This window comes from Alnus glutinosa, chromosome 14 (genome assembly GCF_958979055.1).
Source record: "Alnus glutinosa chromosome 14, dhAlnGlut1.1, whole genome shotgun sequence".
In the NCBI taxonomy this organism is placed as follows: Eukaryota; Viridiplantae; Streptophyta; class Magnoliopsida; order Fagales; family Betulaceae; genus Alnus; species Alnus glutinosa.
The window spans coordinates 24,376,203-24,393,803 of NC_084899.1; the positions used below are offsets into that span (position 1 = coordinate 24,376,203).

The window sequence follows — 17,601 nt, forward strand, 5'->3', positions numbered from 1 at the left end:
TCATGAGCATATGTCGTCTTCCTTATTGGTCTCTTTTTACCTTTGTCCTTGACTCCTTGTCATATCAAACCCACTTATCATCTTTACGGCAGTCTTATAAATGAAGGTAATAGTCCTTATTTTGAGGTATGTACATCTTCTTCCCCCTGCTCTCGTTTTATTGGGTTCTCTCTCAAAGATTTTACTAACTTAAGCATCAAGAATATTTTCTATCGATACTTCTGGTGAGTGATCCTTGCTTGTTTTTTGTCTTAGCAGGTCTCATTAATTAGACTATCCACGTTCGATCACCTGTACGAACATCTACAAAGTAGGAAGAGTATTGAAAAACCACCACCACGAGGTCTAATGCCTCCACCACTTCAGCCTTTACCTCGCCAAAGGCCTCTTCTCTCATGTCCTCAACCTCCTCTATCTTTTCATTTCTTTCTTTCTTTTTGTTTTTGTTTTATTCTCTTATTTTTGGCATAAGACAATTATAATGAAATATTGTAATCTTATTAAAAGGATTGATAATACTTTTGAAACCGCATGTCAAGAACTTTACCAATGAGAAAAAAGAGTAAGAAATTATGTGTACATATTTAATTTTTATAAAATCGAACTTGGATAGAAGATGAATTTGAAGTGTACATCCAAATTAAATAACTTATTGACAAGACTATCATGTCTATGTTAGCCATCAATAAAAAAGACTACTATTTTCTTCCTAAAGAATACTTAAGCTTAAAATAGTTTTGGCATGGACTCGTCGAGATTGAGACATGCGTCCGATAACCGGACATATCCTAATTCCAATGGTCTAATTCCAGTTCCCTAGCCGAATCTCATTTCTGCGGGCCAAGTAACCCTCAAACATCGTCCTTAAGGGGTAGCTCAATGGGCTGGAGACCACGCCTCATGAAGCGGAGGTCACTAGTTCGAATCCCCCCTCCCCCTCTTGTGTGAACATGTCAAAAAAAAAAGAAAAAAAAAAGAAAAAAAAAAAAAAAGAGTAACCCTCAAACATCAACGTGTTCAGAATCAGGTACAACACTCTTAGCAAATGGACAAACATCAACTTGTTCTAAAAATTAAAATGCCCTAGTTTTTAAGATATAAACCAATGCGGTCGATTACTTGTATTTGTTTCTAGTTTTTACATTTTCAGAAGGCCTCTGGGGAATCTGGACCTCTAGGTCAAGCTTTAAACCTATTGAGAGATTAACCCCAAAATGAATTTATATACAACAAAGAATACACAGTTTCCTTTATACACACAACAGATATCACAATTAGAGTACTGGAAACCTTTGTGCATTCGAATTGCCTGATCAGCCGAAGCTTGTAGCCTCTGGATTTATTCTGGGAGTTTCTGGAGGTCTGCTATATATATCATCGAAATGAAGATTTAACTCCCCGGCCTCTAAGTCGTCCATGTACGTGGTTCGGGATAATTGGTGGTCATTTCTCCAGTCCAAGTGTTGTTCTCGCTCCTCTGAGATTCGATCTGAAAAGTTATCATGATAATTGTCTGAACTCTCGTGAATGAAATCAGGAGGCTCAAGAAAACTTGTCTGGAGCTGGGCAGCATCTGGGCCACTTCTAGCCCACCAATGGCTTCTGGTTGGGTTTCGCAAATTACTAGAATCATGGTGCCTTATTACACTATCCCGGAAGAAACGAGTTGATGTAGAAGCCCCCAGATGGGATTGGGTTCGATCCTCATAATGGTGACCCCAGTATTCTTCATACTTTGGTTCATTTTGTGTCAAGTTGGATGGCGTCCAATCATCTCCGGGATGTTGCTCAGTTGCTTCAAAAGGTTCTGGTGCACCATCTCTCGAGTAACCAGTCACGCGGTTAGGTTGTGACATATAATACCAATCAAGAAGATACGGGTGATTCTTTTGATCTGCATCAATTAGCCAGAGAGAACCCAAGTGATAGCCAGTCCCAAGAATATTATGTGTATGCTCCCTTGAGAAAACGTTGCGTCGGTCTCCATGGCCTCTAAAAGTGGGGCTCCCACGCCACATTCTAGAAGGAGAATATGCCTGTCTAGTTCCCTTACCTTGCAGATTTTGCTCCCTGAAAGTCCTAAGATTCGATATAAACTGCTTTCCCTGAGTGTTTGGTTCCCATGAAGGATAGCTACTCTGAAAGCTGCAACCAGAACAGAACGATTGGAATTTGAGAAGCAGAAGGAAATAATTAATTGAAAGCCACCCCATCCAAAACCACTCGGCATAGCACTATGGTAGCTACAACTTCACAAATTGCATATGGAAATCACTGCTGCTACTTTTCAATTTCTAATATAAAATGATAATCATGTCCCATCATCTTCCATAATGCAATTTGAAACTCATACATTGGAAACCCAATTAATCATAGACGTGGACAACTAAGCAAGATAAGAAATTGAAGATAGAGACTAAATGACTGGTAGTTGCAGCAGCACTGGTGCTTCCAGCCTTGTTGGGGTTTATTTTAGGAATAATTGCACCGTTGGTCCCTGTGGTATGCCATAATTATTTTTTACTCCCTATGATTTAAAAAGTTCATGAGAGGTCCCTGTGATATGTAATAATTACGTTTTACTTCCTGGGTCGATTTTCCGTCCATAATTTTGACGGAATCTATTAGCCCTACACGTCAGCGACACATCTCGCCATCTTATTGGCGACACGTGCCCATCTTAATAAAAAAATATAAATTTATTAAAAAATAAATAAATAAACTTATTTAAAAAAAAAAAAAAAAAAAAAGGGCAGGCTTGGGATGGCTGGGCCACCCCCAGCCAATGGGGGTGGCCGTGCGCCACCCCCGGCCACTGCGGTGGCCGCGCGCCACCCCTGGCGGCCTCTGGGGGTGGCTCGCGGCCACCCCCTTGCCCCCATTTTTTTTTTTTGAATTTTAATTTTTTTAAAAAAATAAGTATTTTTATTTATTTTTTAATAAATTTATATTATTTTATTAAGATTGGACATGTTAGTGCCACGTGTCACCAATAAGATGGAGACACGTGGTGCTGACGTGGCATTTGACGGAATCTGTTAAAAATTTTAACAGAATTTAACGTCAGAGATCGATTTGTAATTATTGCATACCACAAGGATCTCCCATGCACTTTTTAAACTATAGGGAGTGAAAAATAATTATGGCATACCACAGGGACCAATAGTGCAATTATCCCTTTATTTTAATAGTCGTAAAAAATAAAAATAAAATAAAAAAATAAAAAATTCAAAAGATAGGAGATTGAAACTGCACGGAGGATATTCTCGGCATTTTCCACATTAAATGTTATAGAAGGTAAGGCTTCATGACCTCTATTATATCAATCCTACAAGAAATATAGCCACGATCATACCTCAAAAATGATTTCTCCATTTTCCCCTGGGAACTCCTTTCAGTGCGAGGTGCATTGTGTGGTGAACCATAATTGCTATTGCCATATTTTTGAAAGTCAAAGACACTAAAACTGCCAAAAGGTCGAGAGTAAAGAAGAAACAAAAAAAAATTGTCAATGAACACGTAAAAAAAGGCCACTAAAGTTGAGCCATGCCAGAAAAGTAAATCAGAACAAAGAAGGAAGACTAACCTGCAGACATGACCAACACCTTCAACATTCACTGTAGAATCTGCAATGAACTGCAAAATGTCATCCACACGCTGCAACATAGAAATAGGGCATGTCAGTTCAAAAACTAGCATTTATGGTGCAGAAGAATATTATAATGAGTCTATTGAAAAAGTAAACAACCTTCGGGACAACAAATATAAGTAAATATGGAGTGAGGAAAATTGAGGCCATCTCCTCAAGTAGCATCATTCCAGTATACTGCATCAGAGGAAAAAAAAAAAGAAAAAGAAAATCTCATGAGCATAAAATTAGTTAAAACCTTCTCTACCATGTATGAAAAAAAAAATGCTATCGTCAGTTTGCCCAAGTGAGCCCAGAAATATTTCTCTAAAAACCATCCAGGAATCAAAATGCCTAAGAAGAAACAAAAATAAGCAAAATACTGCATGAAAATGCATCCCTCGATCAGATAGCAGCAAACCATAGTGGAGATGGGGACACTTATGATAATATACAACAAAGAAGATTATGCACAAGTCCCATGATTCATGATCCTATCTACAACGTGAAACATACAGCTACTTAATACCATTCTATGCAAGATGCTTTCTCAATGTAACAACTATGCAATTCTAAAATGCATATACAATTAGATAAATCACCAGTCCATGCCAAAGAAAAAGGGATAAAACATTGACGCATTAAGCCCAACGTTATAGTATATTCCCAACTAGAAAAAAAGATTGACCATTCACAGCCGTTACCACCAATAACCCTTTCAGTAAGGATGAAGATATGACCCTTAGAGAATTTTGCCAAACTTTCAAGCAAAATCAGTTCACAAAATGTTTATAAGCACCAAGCTCGCAATTACTCAAACTGAACCAAGGATAAGGAATGGGGAGGGGACAGCAGCTAATAGATGTGAGCAAATTCAGACCAATATCCAACTGACAACCTGGTAACCCTTACACTTCACCCTGCTATACCCATATTGACACAAAATCCCATGGTAAAGGGAATGGCTACCAAGGTGAGAAAATGTCTTAACACAGCTGAATCCTAAAATTGAGTATGTAGCTGACCTGGCACCATATCAAAGTCCGTGTAAACAATTAATATCTCCCAGCACTCTGCCTTGTGTCTATTTGGATTTCACTAGGACTACTATCTACCAATTCTCATAGTTCAGTTAAGGTACCCTTTTCTAATTAAAACAAAAAGAAGTTTATAGAACTTTCTTGCTTAATCACTCATGCCAGCTCTACTTCAGTGAAAACATGAAGAAAAGATGAAAACCACTCAAGTACCTGAAATAGGGTTTCAAACTCAATGCAGACAATCTCAGTATTTTCTTTGCCACGCCATCTCTTTGGCATATAATGTGTATGTTGGACCACCATAGACATTGCTCCCTCAGGATCAAGGACTAGAAGCTCATCTGTAATAGCAGCCCGGCTGATTGCTGTTATAGTTCCAAAAACAGCAGCATACCAAAACAAGTTGCGCCCAAATATCTGCATGGTTAAAAAAAAAGAAAAAAGAAAAAAAAAAGGCATCCATAAGCAATACATTCAAGGTCTGATATGCCATTGAAACAAAACATGTAAGAATTCAAGTACATGGCCCTCTAGTAGCGACTCCTCCAGAAATGCAATGATGATTAGAATAGCAGCAAAGCCGCCAGATACAAAGGAGATGAACTTTGCTATAATAGAAATAATAGGAGACGGGAATTGCTTGAGATAGTTAGAAGCATGCTCTACACTGCTATTGATCCGGTGCTTGAACAAATGGTCCACCTGTTATACAGAAAAGGATAATAACTTATTAATTTTAAGATAAGATTTTTCTGCCTTCGTGACAGTGTCCCCATAAGTTGTTCTCAAATTAATTCCTATCACGCCTCTGTTCTATCTGTTTTTAGTTATTTATTTATTTTTAACATAGTCAATGAGATCCACACGTCTCCAACTATCTGACCCCAAGTCTTAGGCATTAGAAATCCTTGAGCAAATAAACTTTTCTTAAAAAGTTTCTTTGTAAACATTATTGCAAATTAACAATGAAGCTGCAGTATTATTTCTGATTTACCTCCCTGTGACAATCTTTTGACACCTTACCTCCATGACTAATTTAAAGTTACAACATACCTCCTCAGAGTTTAGATTAAATTGAAACATTTTGGTGAACCAATCAAGTGATGCCAAATCATATTTGCACCCTGTTGGAGATTTGGGTTGGGAATGGCAAAGTGTAATGGTGGTCTTGCTTATGTACACTCCACACGACGCCACAACAATTGAGGATAGACAAAAAGGAAAAAGGGCAGTGTCCAATTAGGGTGCAAATAATGATGTAACATAATTTCATTAGTTCATTAAAATGCTTCAATTTAATCCAGACCGCAAGGATGTGAACTGTAAGGAAGCGAACTGCAAGGAGATTTAGTGTAACCATTTGAAAGCCATGGAGATATAGTATAAATCAGGCTAATTACAAGGACGTGTTTTGTAATTAATCCTTTATCATGTGAATCACCAACCATTCCCCAACATTGTAGCATTATTTTAATTGGTAAAAGGATAAGATACTAAAGTCATTCAACTGGGAAGAAACTTGGATAGACTGAAAAAATAGCAGTAAAAATAATAATTACCTCATTATATTCCCTAAAGATCCACTTTGACAAAGTTGACCACCTTCGAGATGATGCAGTACTTGGGTGATTATAGAATTGTTCGGCATGCCTCAGGAAGAGATACACCAGCATGAATATGACAAGAAATGGTGAAAGAAGAAGCATTGCAAGCCCAACTACCATAAGCCTTTTCTTTAAGGTTGTTGGATTAGATATAAATTCCCTTCTAACACAGAAGTTTCTGCAGAAAAAGCACAGTCAAATCAGAAAATCATTATAGATCACGGAAAACATGCAATAGCATTAATGCTAGTTCTGCATCATGCACCATTATTTTAGCAAATTCTGGAAAATTAATGCATCATGCGACGTTATATTTCCAATGAAAAAAATTGTAACAATTCCCAAACAAAGGAAAATACACTTTCTTACACACTGTAGAAGGTAATAAAAGTGAATACACTGAATATGTTATTACAGATCATGATTATACACCATCCCTGTGAATATATGCTCAAGACACTAAATATAACACGTTATTCATGTAAATTTCAACGTACCGATCAAACATGCTCTGCAGTATGCACCAATTTAAGGTCCACTCAAGGGTCTTTGTCAGTATCAGACGATGTTGTGCTCCATATGAGCCAAATTTGACCGTCGGCCCAACACCAGGGATCCACTGAGAGATTGGGAATGCAAGAACCCCCTTGTTGACCATTCCAATCAAGTAGTTTTCCTTGCGCATCAATCGCATTACAACATCATGAGCAGAAAGATCCTTAACAACACAGAGCTGTTGTGAACTTTGCAGCCGAACAACCTTCTCAAGAATTGTTGCCCATGGCATTGTTTGAATTTCATTGTCCGTAACATGGAGACTGCAGTACATAATAACCTTGCTCATTGTTATTAATGATGAAATATTACTAAAACATAAGAACTTTTACTAGGAATCTCTATCTTTTCATACTAGTAGCAAAAGAGAAAACATTGTCTTCAACACAATCAAAATTTATATAGATAAGCTTATTCACAGCTTACCTGTTGTAATAAAAGTGACGAATCCCCAAAGTGTCCTTTAATTGAGCAAAAAACCTCAAAAAACAAAAGATCCAATAAATGGAAAATATCCCTAAATATCCAACAATAATAGCTTTGGTAAGTGTTAGGGGAGTTAATGGGTGCTGATGAAGAGCATCCTTAGCAAGATCACAAGGCTTAATTCCAGATTCAACTGCATCCATCCCACACTTTGCATTACGAAGACCATTCCAGTCAACAAATAATAAGAAAAATCCCGAGAAACAAATTGTGAAGCCCAGGCTTAGAAGCTCAACTATCCACTTTATAATGATGCACCAAAGCCCTTTCTCACAATAGTAGCTGTAAAGCCTTTCAAAGAATAGGTCCAAATCAGCAATTGGTTCCACATTCAAGGAATCACCATTAAGAAGTCCCGAAGGGCTCTCACTACCAGGACTTGGTGGTACCCTTCCATAGTCAGACAATTCAATCTCGGGAGACACATCCTTAAGCAAGCCTGTAGTCAAAGATGATTCACCACGCCATTTCGATTGGAATACACTGAACGGATTTACACTCTTTGGCCCACTGAACATCATTCACAAAGACTAACAGTATGCAAATACAACCAGTCCATTCCCCAAACCACTTACAAGTATGAAGGAAAGGTGCTGTAAAGAAGAAGAAAATGAAATTAGCCCCTTCTGTACCAAAAAATGCACTACAATCAAATGATAAATGCAATCAATTGATGATCATCCACCATATTTGGATGACAACTTTGCCCCCAAGATTATGTTTAAATTGTGCAACTTCAGATTAGTTTGGTCAACAACTTAAAAATTAGATGCCTTAGCCTTACTAGTCAGATGATGAAAAATCTAAGCCATTGAACTTGTGGAAATATGCTACACAGATCTCAAGAAAAAGAAGCATGTCTATACCATTATCCCGGTACTTGTTATTTTAGCTTGGAAAATATAAGTAGTGGAATACTTCATTTTTCTTTTTCATCTGCATAAGACATAATTTGATTACATGGTAGAAAGAGTAAGGGGAGATTTTAGAGAAGAAATATAATGGATCAAAAGACTCCAACTGGTCTGACTGCAATTTTTCTTGACTGAGTCATTATACAACTGAATAGAAGCAAGCAGAAACCATTTTTAAATATCACCATATTGAGGGAGGGGGAATTTGGATACAACAATGCAACCTTACGAATACTACCTAGAATATAAAACTAATAGGTGACAACCTATAAGAAGTCTAACATATGGCAAACCTTAGATACCTAATCTCATAAAGTGTCTCAGACTCTACGTTCAATCGAAGACTAAAATTGTGTAAAAAAGTATGAGGAGACACCCTGGAGCATAAGGCAAAGTTAACTGCCCATATTTAGTAGTGTGACTACTATAGATGCAACAAATGTCCCTAAGAAAAATAAATAATAAATGAACAGAGAAGAAAATCAGATATATCTGGGCGTTCTACTGCTCCATATCTAAAAGGTATACCATTCTGAAAAATGCTAGTATGTCTTTAGTATAGTAGATCTATTTTGATGTAAAAGGGAAATTAATGCCGAAACAAATGCCATTCTTTGTGTACCTTCCCATTAATTGTAGTAATTGTGATCAAAGATAAGCTAAAAAAATTGTAGCAATCTTTGACAAAAAATGGAAGTCTAAAATTCAATCTCCAGTGCCGCAATAACAAATTGGATTTCCTCTACCAATCCTGCAAATGTAACAATATACCGTTGTAAAATCAAGGGTAAATTTGTTTATCATGACGAGGAAATATAGTGTTTTAAGTACTCCTTAGAGTGCTGAGCGTTCTAAACAAATAGGATTTCGTGTAATAATTTTTTGATATTCAGCTCATGAATGGTTCTGTAGAGTGGCAGTAAGGGTGACGGGGGGTGGGGGAAGAGAGAGAGACTACCATATTATCATACTTTAAATGGCACTAGTCTATCAGCGGTCTAACTCAATCAGCTAGAAATGCTTCGAAGATCAAAATCATGTCATACCCATGAATTAGGTTTTCCAGAAACAAATTCTTAAGGTGGAAAAAAGACATTTTAAGAAAGAAAGAAATGAAGACAATCTTATTTATTTTGTCTTATCAATAAAAATGGTCAATGAAGACATAAGAATAAATGTAAATATTAACTCAAATTCCACAACCAGTTCATAAGGAATGCAGTCACGTATCACCATGACTGCACATAAGAATCAGCGTCATCTGCAATCATGTTCATTATTAGTTCAAAATGCACCAAACATCTAGACCGAATCTTCTTCAGTTTGTCAAAACCACTAGGCACATCCTCTTCATAGCATGACTGCAGAATGTGTAACTAGTAAAAATGCATTGTGTCAAAAATGCGTAACTAGACAGAAATGTAAAAAAATGCACGACTAGATTAACAAAATGGGCTAAAACACACCACCACACAATACTTTGCCAAACTTTTGTACGGAAAAAAAAATTATAGAAAGCATAAAGGTTCGCGTCCACTAATCAGTTGACATAAACAAAACAACGGAATGGCTCAGTGTTCCCTTTCGCAGAACCTCCAATGCACACCGAGCCTCTGCAGCACAATCACGAACCTAGAATTCGATCCAGAAATGGAAACTAAGTAGCACCCAGATAATTTTTTAGCGTATAAATAAATACCCACAGGTGCGAATCAAAACTTTAATCAAAATTCCCAACTGGGTAATCATCAGAAACTACAGATTTACAAATTTCCGACGAGAAATACCAATATAATCTATAAAATTGTTCCCTTGACAGTTTTAAGCACAATTAGCTTAAGAGGAGCTAGTTTTCATAACTAGAAGTCAAACGGATACGCCCATATTATAATATCATAAAGAAATTTCATCATGAAACTAAATTTACATTAAACATAAAAGAAAAAAAAAATCTAATAGTTAAAAGGAAAAAAAAAAAAAAAAACACAACAAATATCACTTAATTTCAAGCAGAAGACAAGATTACCTGCAACCCACCAAAGTATAGGGAGTAATCAAACTAACAGAGCCAGAAATAAATGAAATTCAGTGAATTCAACAGGTACCCAGTAAACAATTTGGGGCAAAAAAAAAAAAACCGCTGGAATGAAAGAATTTCAGAGGATTGCAAGAGAGGGTTTGAGGTTAATTTCAGAAGACGAAGCAACAGGGAATTGATTGAAGAGAGGAGAAACCGAAGAGGAAGAGAGAGAGGAGTTCGGTTGCGTGGAAGAAAGAGGAATTTCCTGGAATTCTTTTAATCTGTGTAGGACTAGGACTCTCAGAGGGGCTTGGTCTTTCGGTTGGGTTTCTCCTTTTATCTTAAGGGGTAATGAATTTAGGAAAATACTCAAAACACCATTTTTCCTTTTTTATCTTTTTTTTTTTTTTCAATTATTATTATTATTATTTATTTTTACTTTTGCTTTTTAGGTTTTTGTTCCACGGTTAGAACTAAAAAGTTCTTACACTTGTGGTAAAATTAGCTTAAAATAGGGTTTTTAGGTCAAACCAAAATGATATTTCCTATTTTCATATGCTTGTCAGTTTTTTGTTTTGAAAAATCCAGTTCCCAAACATGTTAATTTATTAAATATAATTAATAATGTAGAAGATCAAAATCCAACAATATTCGATGCATAAAGTTTAGCTGAGTTTAAGAATTTTGATACATTATGATTTATATTTGAATAAAATTTTCTTCTAAATTGGGTTATTTATTTATTTTTTTCAAATTCAGTTCATTAAATTGCCTTGGAAAATGTAAAACCTACATAATTTTTAATTGTTACATGTAATTTTAAAAATATTTATTCTAAAAAAAACATATAAATTTAATAGACTTAACCAAAGAAATTTTCTCCCATTGTTCTTTACTTTTTCTTGTGAGCAAATTGTGATTTACTTAACTGATAAGAATCCCCTTTTTTTGGCCTTCGGAAACTGAGATTGAGAATGGGGGCTTGTGGGATTCTCTAAGCCCGTATGAAAAAGGAATTTGGGTTATTGGTGGGATGAGACACTTGGGTCTAATTGCCATAAGTGGGCTGGTCCTGCTTTCAGTTTGGCCCAACTATATCTTTGAATGTTGGGTTTTGCACAATCACAACGTTGTCCAGCAGCCCATGATTACAGATCGTACTCTAATGATCCAATCCACTATCCATGGACCTTAGAAGTAGAACACTCCCAACGTATACATTTTTAGACGTAAAATAACTAATCAAAATTTATTTTATCTATTTTAATTAATAAGTAATACCATACATCCGATTATTTATTTATTTTTCTTTATTCTCATTTTATTATTACTATTTAAATGATTTTTTTTTTTATTGTCCTTTTTTTTTTTTTTTTTTTTTTTTTTTTTGTTTTTACATACCAGACATTTTTCTAACTATCATATTTTACAATAGTAGTTTCGTTAAAACAATTATTTTTTTAACGTAATAATTTTTTAACAGTATTTTTTCTAATTGTCATTAAAGTTCACTTCTAATCTGCACCTTGCTATATAAATAATTGCAATTCTTAAACTGTTTATAATGTAGTGACCAAGTTCGATTAAAACTAATATCATCAATGAAATTGGAAAAAGTTGTAAATGTCAATATGAGTCTTTTTGTTTGTTTGTGAATAAGAAAAAAATAACAATTATCACCAAAAAAAAAAAAAAAAAGAGAAAGGAGAGAAGCCAAAGATAAATATTAAAAAATAGATGCATTTGTGAATCGTGTAATGGGATGAAAAAATAGATGCATTTTTAGTAGATAATGGGATGAAATGGCTTTTTTATGATTTTGTTTAATTCTTCTAGCTAAAAGTGAGAAATGCATAATCCATCGAGAATGCTCTTACCTTCTAACCGAAAAAATAATTTGTTTATTAAATTGATATTTATTTTTAAAACAAGTGAGAAAAAATGTTAAAAATATATATGAAAATCATATGCTTTATTTTAAAATGAATATGAGAATTGTATACTCTAAGAACACATATTAATTTAATAAACTAAATTTAAATAAATTCTTCTAATAATCTAACCTAATTTAAAAGAATTTTTTGTCCATTCAATAAAGTAGCGCACACAGTATAATATGTATACTATCTTTTATTTGACACCACCGTATACAATCATGTCAATTTTTAATAAGGATATAAATTTTTGTAAAATAAAATAGAGTCAGCAAACAAAAACAGTTTTTTTCTTTTTCTTTTTGGTTCTCTTAGCACTTTGGGATAACTTATCCCTCCTATAGTTTTACAATAGCCCACTGCCCAAACAGACCCCATTAAAATTGCGGGAACCAACGGGTCTTTTTGGCGGGAGGCCACGTGGCAAGCAGCGACACCATCACCACCACGTCTTCGCGCCAAAAAAAAACCCTAAATATACACTCACTCAGTTCCTCTTCCGCAAATTTCTCACCCAGAACCCCTCTTTCTCTGTCTCTCTCGCATTTTCTGAGTACCAAATGAACTCCTCAGAAACCTCTTCAATCCCCTCCAAGACCTCGAAGAAGGCCCTCTTTCACTCCCGAAAACCTAATCCTAACCAATTGAGCTCCAAAACCCCAGAGAAGCTCGCACAGCTCCCCCGCCGTGGCCGCTCGCTCAACCGTGGCGTCGCGCTCTCGATCAATGAAGTCCGAAAGGTTGCTGAGAGCCTCCACGAGCGATCGCCTGGCCGGTCGGGCCGGCCAAAGTCCGCCAGAAGGCAGATTGAATCCTGGACCGACGAGAGCCCGGCCCGCAAACCCAAGAAACCCGCTGGAGAGACCGTCAAGCTACCGGAAAAGTGAGAGATTTGAGTTTTGTTTTAATTCTAATCCTGTCTTATTTGATTTTAAGTAAATTGATTTGGTTAATTATTGGGGTTCTTTGTGGTTAAATGGGCAGGTATGAGATTCTTGGTGAGTTTTTTGATAGCTTGGATAGTTCGATTCGGTTGTTGCGGTTGAAGGGTTCGACACCGACTTTCACGAATATTTGCCCGAAAATCGAGTCTTTAACTGATAGGTATTTTTATTCGTTTGTTTCTTATTTAAAATTTTCGTTAATTTTCTGGGTCTCTTTTCTCCTTTTGGCTGCTGAGAAAATGAAAAATAGGGATGGAAAATGAGTAGATTTTGTGTCTTAGGTTTGATTGGTATGGATTTCTGAATGTCGTTGTTTACTGGTTAGAAAGTGGGTTTAGAGTCTTATTGTTGACATCCTCTGCTTGGTTGTTGAGAAAATAGAATCTTTTTTAGTAATTTGATTTATTTAGACCCTGTTTGGATCGGGGAAAGAAGGGGGGAAAAGTAGACGAGACGTATAAAAATGCTAAAAAACATAATTTCTTAATCAATTGACCATTTTTTATTCCTTCTGAGATCCAATAGTCGCCAAACGGAGCCTTACAGTTGTTGTCTTTGGCTTTTGAGGCTAAGGAATCTTATAGAGGGGTTTTTTTTTTTTTCATTTATTTATTTATTTATTATTTATTATTTTTAACGTTTCAGGAGGTTTTCATATAGTCACTTGGCTCAGTTGAAGTTTATTTTACGCGAAGCAATTGAGGTAAAGAGGATACTTGTGTTTGACGAGCGGACTAGTTGTATGAAGCCAGATCTACATGTTTCTATCAATATTGATGCGATAGAAAATGATGGGAAGTTGAAATCTGAGAGCGGGAACATGCATTTGAGGAAGGTCTTCCGTGCGCGGCTTGTGGATTTTTCAAAATCCCATCCTGAGGTATGCGTCATCAATTCCTTCTGTATATTACATGGTTATCCTAGATTTACGCTTAGTTACCTGCCATTGTGTTGCTGCAAACTGCAATCACATCTAGTACAATATTAGTTTTTCAATCATTTGCTTGATTTAGCCCTTTGGGGAAACTTCACTTACTCTCAATGTTCCATCACTTTGCAATGACATTGCAAACTTTTAAAACATAGTGACCTCATATTGCAACTTTTTAAAGCTTTGAGGGGTACGATTGTAAAAGTGATGAAACACCATAAGGTAAGTGAAGTTTCTCCTAGCATTTTATTGATGTTCTGGTTGTCATGTCTTCCTAACCAACTGCAAAGGACAGATGATATGGAATAAGAACTGCAGTGATGCTTGATAGTACTGACAAAACCCGTAGGCACATATTCCATTAATCCCAAGGGAATTCTTTCACTGAGATGCTTGTGTTTCAACTGTTGGCTCTATTCCTATCTATATATGAGTGAGAAGCTCTTTCTTTATATACTTTGGTAAAAGGTTCTATCTTCCACCGTGGCAACCTAATGAGAATGGGACTTAAAGCAAGCCTATGTTTTTTCTTGCTAGGAATCTTATTTGGGTTTGAAGATAATACCATAATGAACTAGCCAAGATCATTTCAATTTGGATAATATTCTGTGGTTTCTATTCTTGTCTTCTTTTCAATTGATTGAAAACTTTTTACAGTATAGGTGCTTCTGACCTCTCACTTGCTACAAATGTTTAACTAAATGTTACCGTCTGCGTTATATTTAGTATCTCTTAAAGATATATCTGCAGTCCACCTGTTGTATGTTCACTGTGAAGCATTTGTTGTATGTATTAATCCAAAGTTTTTTGGATTGCCTTGTTTTGTTCAAATACCATGTAGTCTTAATCATATTTGTTCTGCATTTAGGTCAATGAAATTCCGGAGGAAACATTGCCTGAACCATTTAATCGTCCAAAACTAGATGTCAGTTCAAACATGAGCAAAATACCCACCTCATCATTTCCTCTTAAGACATCAACTGGTGCACTAACGGCTCAGCCATCCGGAGTATCAGAAACCTGCATTCAGGGTGATGAAATTCCAGAAGGAATAGAGAAAGATCTGAATTCATACATAAATGAAGCTCCCAGCTTGTCATTGCCTAGGGCAACATCAACTGAAGAACCTAACAATCAGCAACCAGCAGGAGCATCACATCTCCCTCCATCTTTCCGTAAGTGCTTCTCACATAAAGTCAGGAGCAATGAAGCAGAGAGTGGTTCTCAAAACTTTTCAAGGACTTCCCTCCGACCTTCATATCTTCCAGTTCAAGAGTCACTCATTAACAAGAGTTCCTCAAAAGAGGAAACTAGTTCTGCTGTTGCTCCTTTCCCAGCAAATTTGTCATCTAAACCAAACAACAATGGAAAGCATGTAGCATTTTGTGCTTCTCCTGCTTGTTTCCCACCATCTTACCCACCTGCAACCCCAAGCAAAGAGTTAGATGCCCTGGATAGTGAAAATGGTTCTCCCACAAAAATTGTTAAGATCAATTCTACTCCTGCAAAACTTGCTTCCACTCCAGCTAGGCTGATGAATGTGACACCAGCATTGCATCCGCCAAAGAGATGTTATATGAGCCCAGAGGATGATTCTACTAGCTCACCAAACAAATTAGTTAGGCGTCTGCCCCGTTCCAGGTCATTAAAATTTGACACTCCCATAAAGAATGAAAACATTGTGGATGAAATAGATGGCGTGGGAGGTGTTTCACTTGATAATGATATCTTTGATATTCTTCCAGAGAATCTTCTGCAATCGGTAAGCCCCATCATCAATTCCTTATGCTTTCGTCCTTAACTGAGCATGCTTCTAAGTTATATCTAAAGCAGTATAACATCAGTGCTTTTTTTTTTTTTTTTTTTTTTTTTTTAAGAAAGATGTTATTAGACTGCAATTAACTTACCAATAAATTTTATTTTGCTTCAAAGGGAATTAAATCAGGGATAGGATATGAATGGCTTATACATGTTGTTTGCATGCTATTGCTATGGCAATTATGTAAACTAGATAAAGAACGAGGTGTATAACCCGGCATGCTTTTTTGAATTTTATCTTTGTACAAAGAATAGTGTATTTCAACTCAACGTTTTCAGCATCCAGCCCCACTCTTCTTATTTGCAGAACCCCTATTGGGTAGCACCATGGAATTGATGCACATATCTTAACATCTTGTTGAAGATGAAGACATGAAGGCTTTTAACTATTCCGATCACATGATTAAAATTGAGAAGTAACAATGTTTGCTTGTTGCAGTTACGAGAGAAAGAGAGGAAGGCAATAGAGGAGCGAGATCCTGCGATCTCACAAGCAAAGAGGAGGCGACAAATGATTGCTTGTCTACCTAAGCTCTTTAACATGATTCACTTCTTATTCCAGTCTATTAATCAGACCGTTATCACAAAAGAGGAGCTAATACACAAGATAATTGCAAACCAATGTGACATTGTTGACAGAAGTAAGCCTTTGTACTCTGTAGATATATTTCCCATTTCTCCGGGAGTTTTTAGTCATGCTCTTGATTTCTGTTCACAGGAGAAGTTGTAGAGCAGCTGAACCTCTTGCTAGAACTAGTTCCGGACTGGATTTCAGAAAAGTTTCCATCTGGAGGGGATTCACTCTTCCGGTGAGCCTTGTTAATATATAGTATGGTGGTGGTGATTGGAAGAAATAATAGACATTGAAATTATCTGTCTTGCAGAAAATCATAAATTATTCTTCATAGAATGAAACAACTTCAAATTGTCTGATGACACAATCTTTTTTGCAGTATAAATAAAGCATCAAGTCCTGAGTCAATACGGGCACGGCTTGAAGAAGCAAAGTGAGCTAGAGCACGATATGGTTTCTAGGAAATTACTGTAAAGAAGCATGTTGGGGATTGTCTACAATTTTCTTTATGATGGGCTATTTGTAAATATTTTTAGCCTAATTCTTCTATGTTAACTATAAAGGAGTAGATTTTGAAAGCCGACTCAGGTGGTTAGGATGAAGGCTTTTGTCTAGTATATTAATTACATAGCAAGATTATTTAAAAGAAAGCTTGCTTAATTTGAATGCGAAAGAAGCATCAGGCATGTTTGTAAGCAGCCGATTGAATCATGAATTTTATAGATGAAGTCCTTAAGAGGTTTTTCCTCGTCTTTGTTAATTTTCTGATTGGGACCAGTTTAATCGAGATGATTAATTACATAAAACCTGATAAGAAGCTTATAAGTAGGGGTGATAATTCGCATTCGCTGGCACATTTTAGTTGTGCTAATGCATGAGTATAAGATTATATAGATTAATTCTAATTCGATTTATTTAATTAAACAGGTCATACCTTTCGACTTTAATCTATAAACTTCGTGCCTGGTTCGCAGGTCATGAATAATTGTTGGTCTTAAATTTTCATAAATAATTGTCGGTCTTAAATTTTGCGTGTCGGATTCAAATCTTGTTATGTCGAGACATGTATACAAGATTATATAAGTCAATCATAACCTGACTTATTTAATTAAACGGGTCGAACTCTTTAATTCTAAATCGCTTATTTTATGTT

At 36.1% G+C, this 17,601-nt stretch overlaps 2 protein-coding genes across 4 annotated transcripts; one reads left to right on the plus strand and one right to left on the minus strand.

Moving 5' to 3' along the window:
* Nucleotides 1-1,038: 1,038 nt before the first annotated feature.
* On the minus strand, nt 1,039-10,577 carry LOC133857144 (autophagy-related protein 9). 3 transcript variants are annotated; one of them, XM_062292278.1, is made up of 12 exons: nt 10,254-10,577; nt 8,850-8,978; nt 8,180-8,249; nt 7,254-7,906; nt 6,770-7,090; nt 6,228-6,450; nt 5,191-5,370; nt 4,879-5,085; nt 3,749-3,826; nt 3,587-3,657; nt 3,356-3,466; nt 1,039-2,145 (listed from the first exon to the last, which is right to left on the minus strand). In XM_062292278.1, the coding sequence occupies exons 4-12, from the start codon at nt 7,832-7,834 to the stop codon at nt 1,314-1,316; spliced, it is 2,604 nt and encodes an 867-aa protein (XP_062148262.1). In that variant the 5' UTR covers nt 7,835-7,906; nt 8,180-8,249; nt 8,850-8,978; nt 10,254-10,577; the 3' UTR covers nt 1,039-1,313. The 3 variants fall into 3 exon arrangements, with proteins under 3 accessions (XP_062148262.1, XP_062148261.1, XP_062148263.1); XM_062292277.1 differs by lacking the exon at nt 8,180-8,249; XM_062292279.1 differs by lacking the exons at nt 8,180-8,249; nt 8,850-8,978.
* A 2,090-nt stretch (nt 10,578-12,667) lies between these two features.
* LOC133857597 (CDT1-like protein b) lies at nt 12,668-17,196 on the plus strand. Its single transcript, XM_062292865.1, has 7 exons — nt 12,668-13,064; nt 13,166-13,285; nt 13,771-14,005; nt 14,925-15,818; nt 16,314-16,515; nt 16,593-16,683; nt 16,828-17,196. Exons 1-7 carry the CDS (start codon nt 12,742-12,744, stop codon nt 16,883-16,885), a joined length of 1,923 nt encoding a protein of 640 aa, XP_062148849.1. The 5' UTR covers nt 12,668-12,741; the 3' UTR covers nt 16,886-17,196.
* Nucleotides 17,197-17,601: the final 405 nt, after the last annotated feature.

Bases quoted from the DNA above. Each gene is read 5' to 3' on its own strand.
- LOC133857144 (XM_062292279.1), bottom strand. From the start codon at position 7,834: ATGATGTTCAGTGGGCCAAAGAGTGTAAATCCGTTCAGTGTATTCCAA. The intron at 5,371-6,227 runs GTAATTATTATT...TCTGTATAACAG, and splicing joins TCTTTAGGGAATATAATGAG to GTGGACCATTTGTTCAAGCA. The intron at 3,467-3,586 runs GTTAGTCTTCCT...ACCTTTTGGCAG, and splicing joins GGTGTTGGTCATGTCTGCAG to TTTTAGTGTCTTTGACTTTC.
- LOC133857597 (XM_062292865.1), top strand. From the start codon at position 12,742: ATGAACTCCTCAGAAACCTCTTCAATCCCCTCCAAGACCTCGAAGAAG. The intron at 13,065-13,165 runs GTGAGAGATTTG...TTAAATGGGCAG, and splicing joins ACCGTCAAGCTACCGGAAAA to GTATGAGATTCTTGGTGAGT. The intron at 16,684-16,827 runs GTGAGCCTTGTT...TCTTTTTTGCAG, and splicing joins GGAGGGGATTCACTCTTCCG to TATAAATAAAGCATCAAGTC.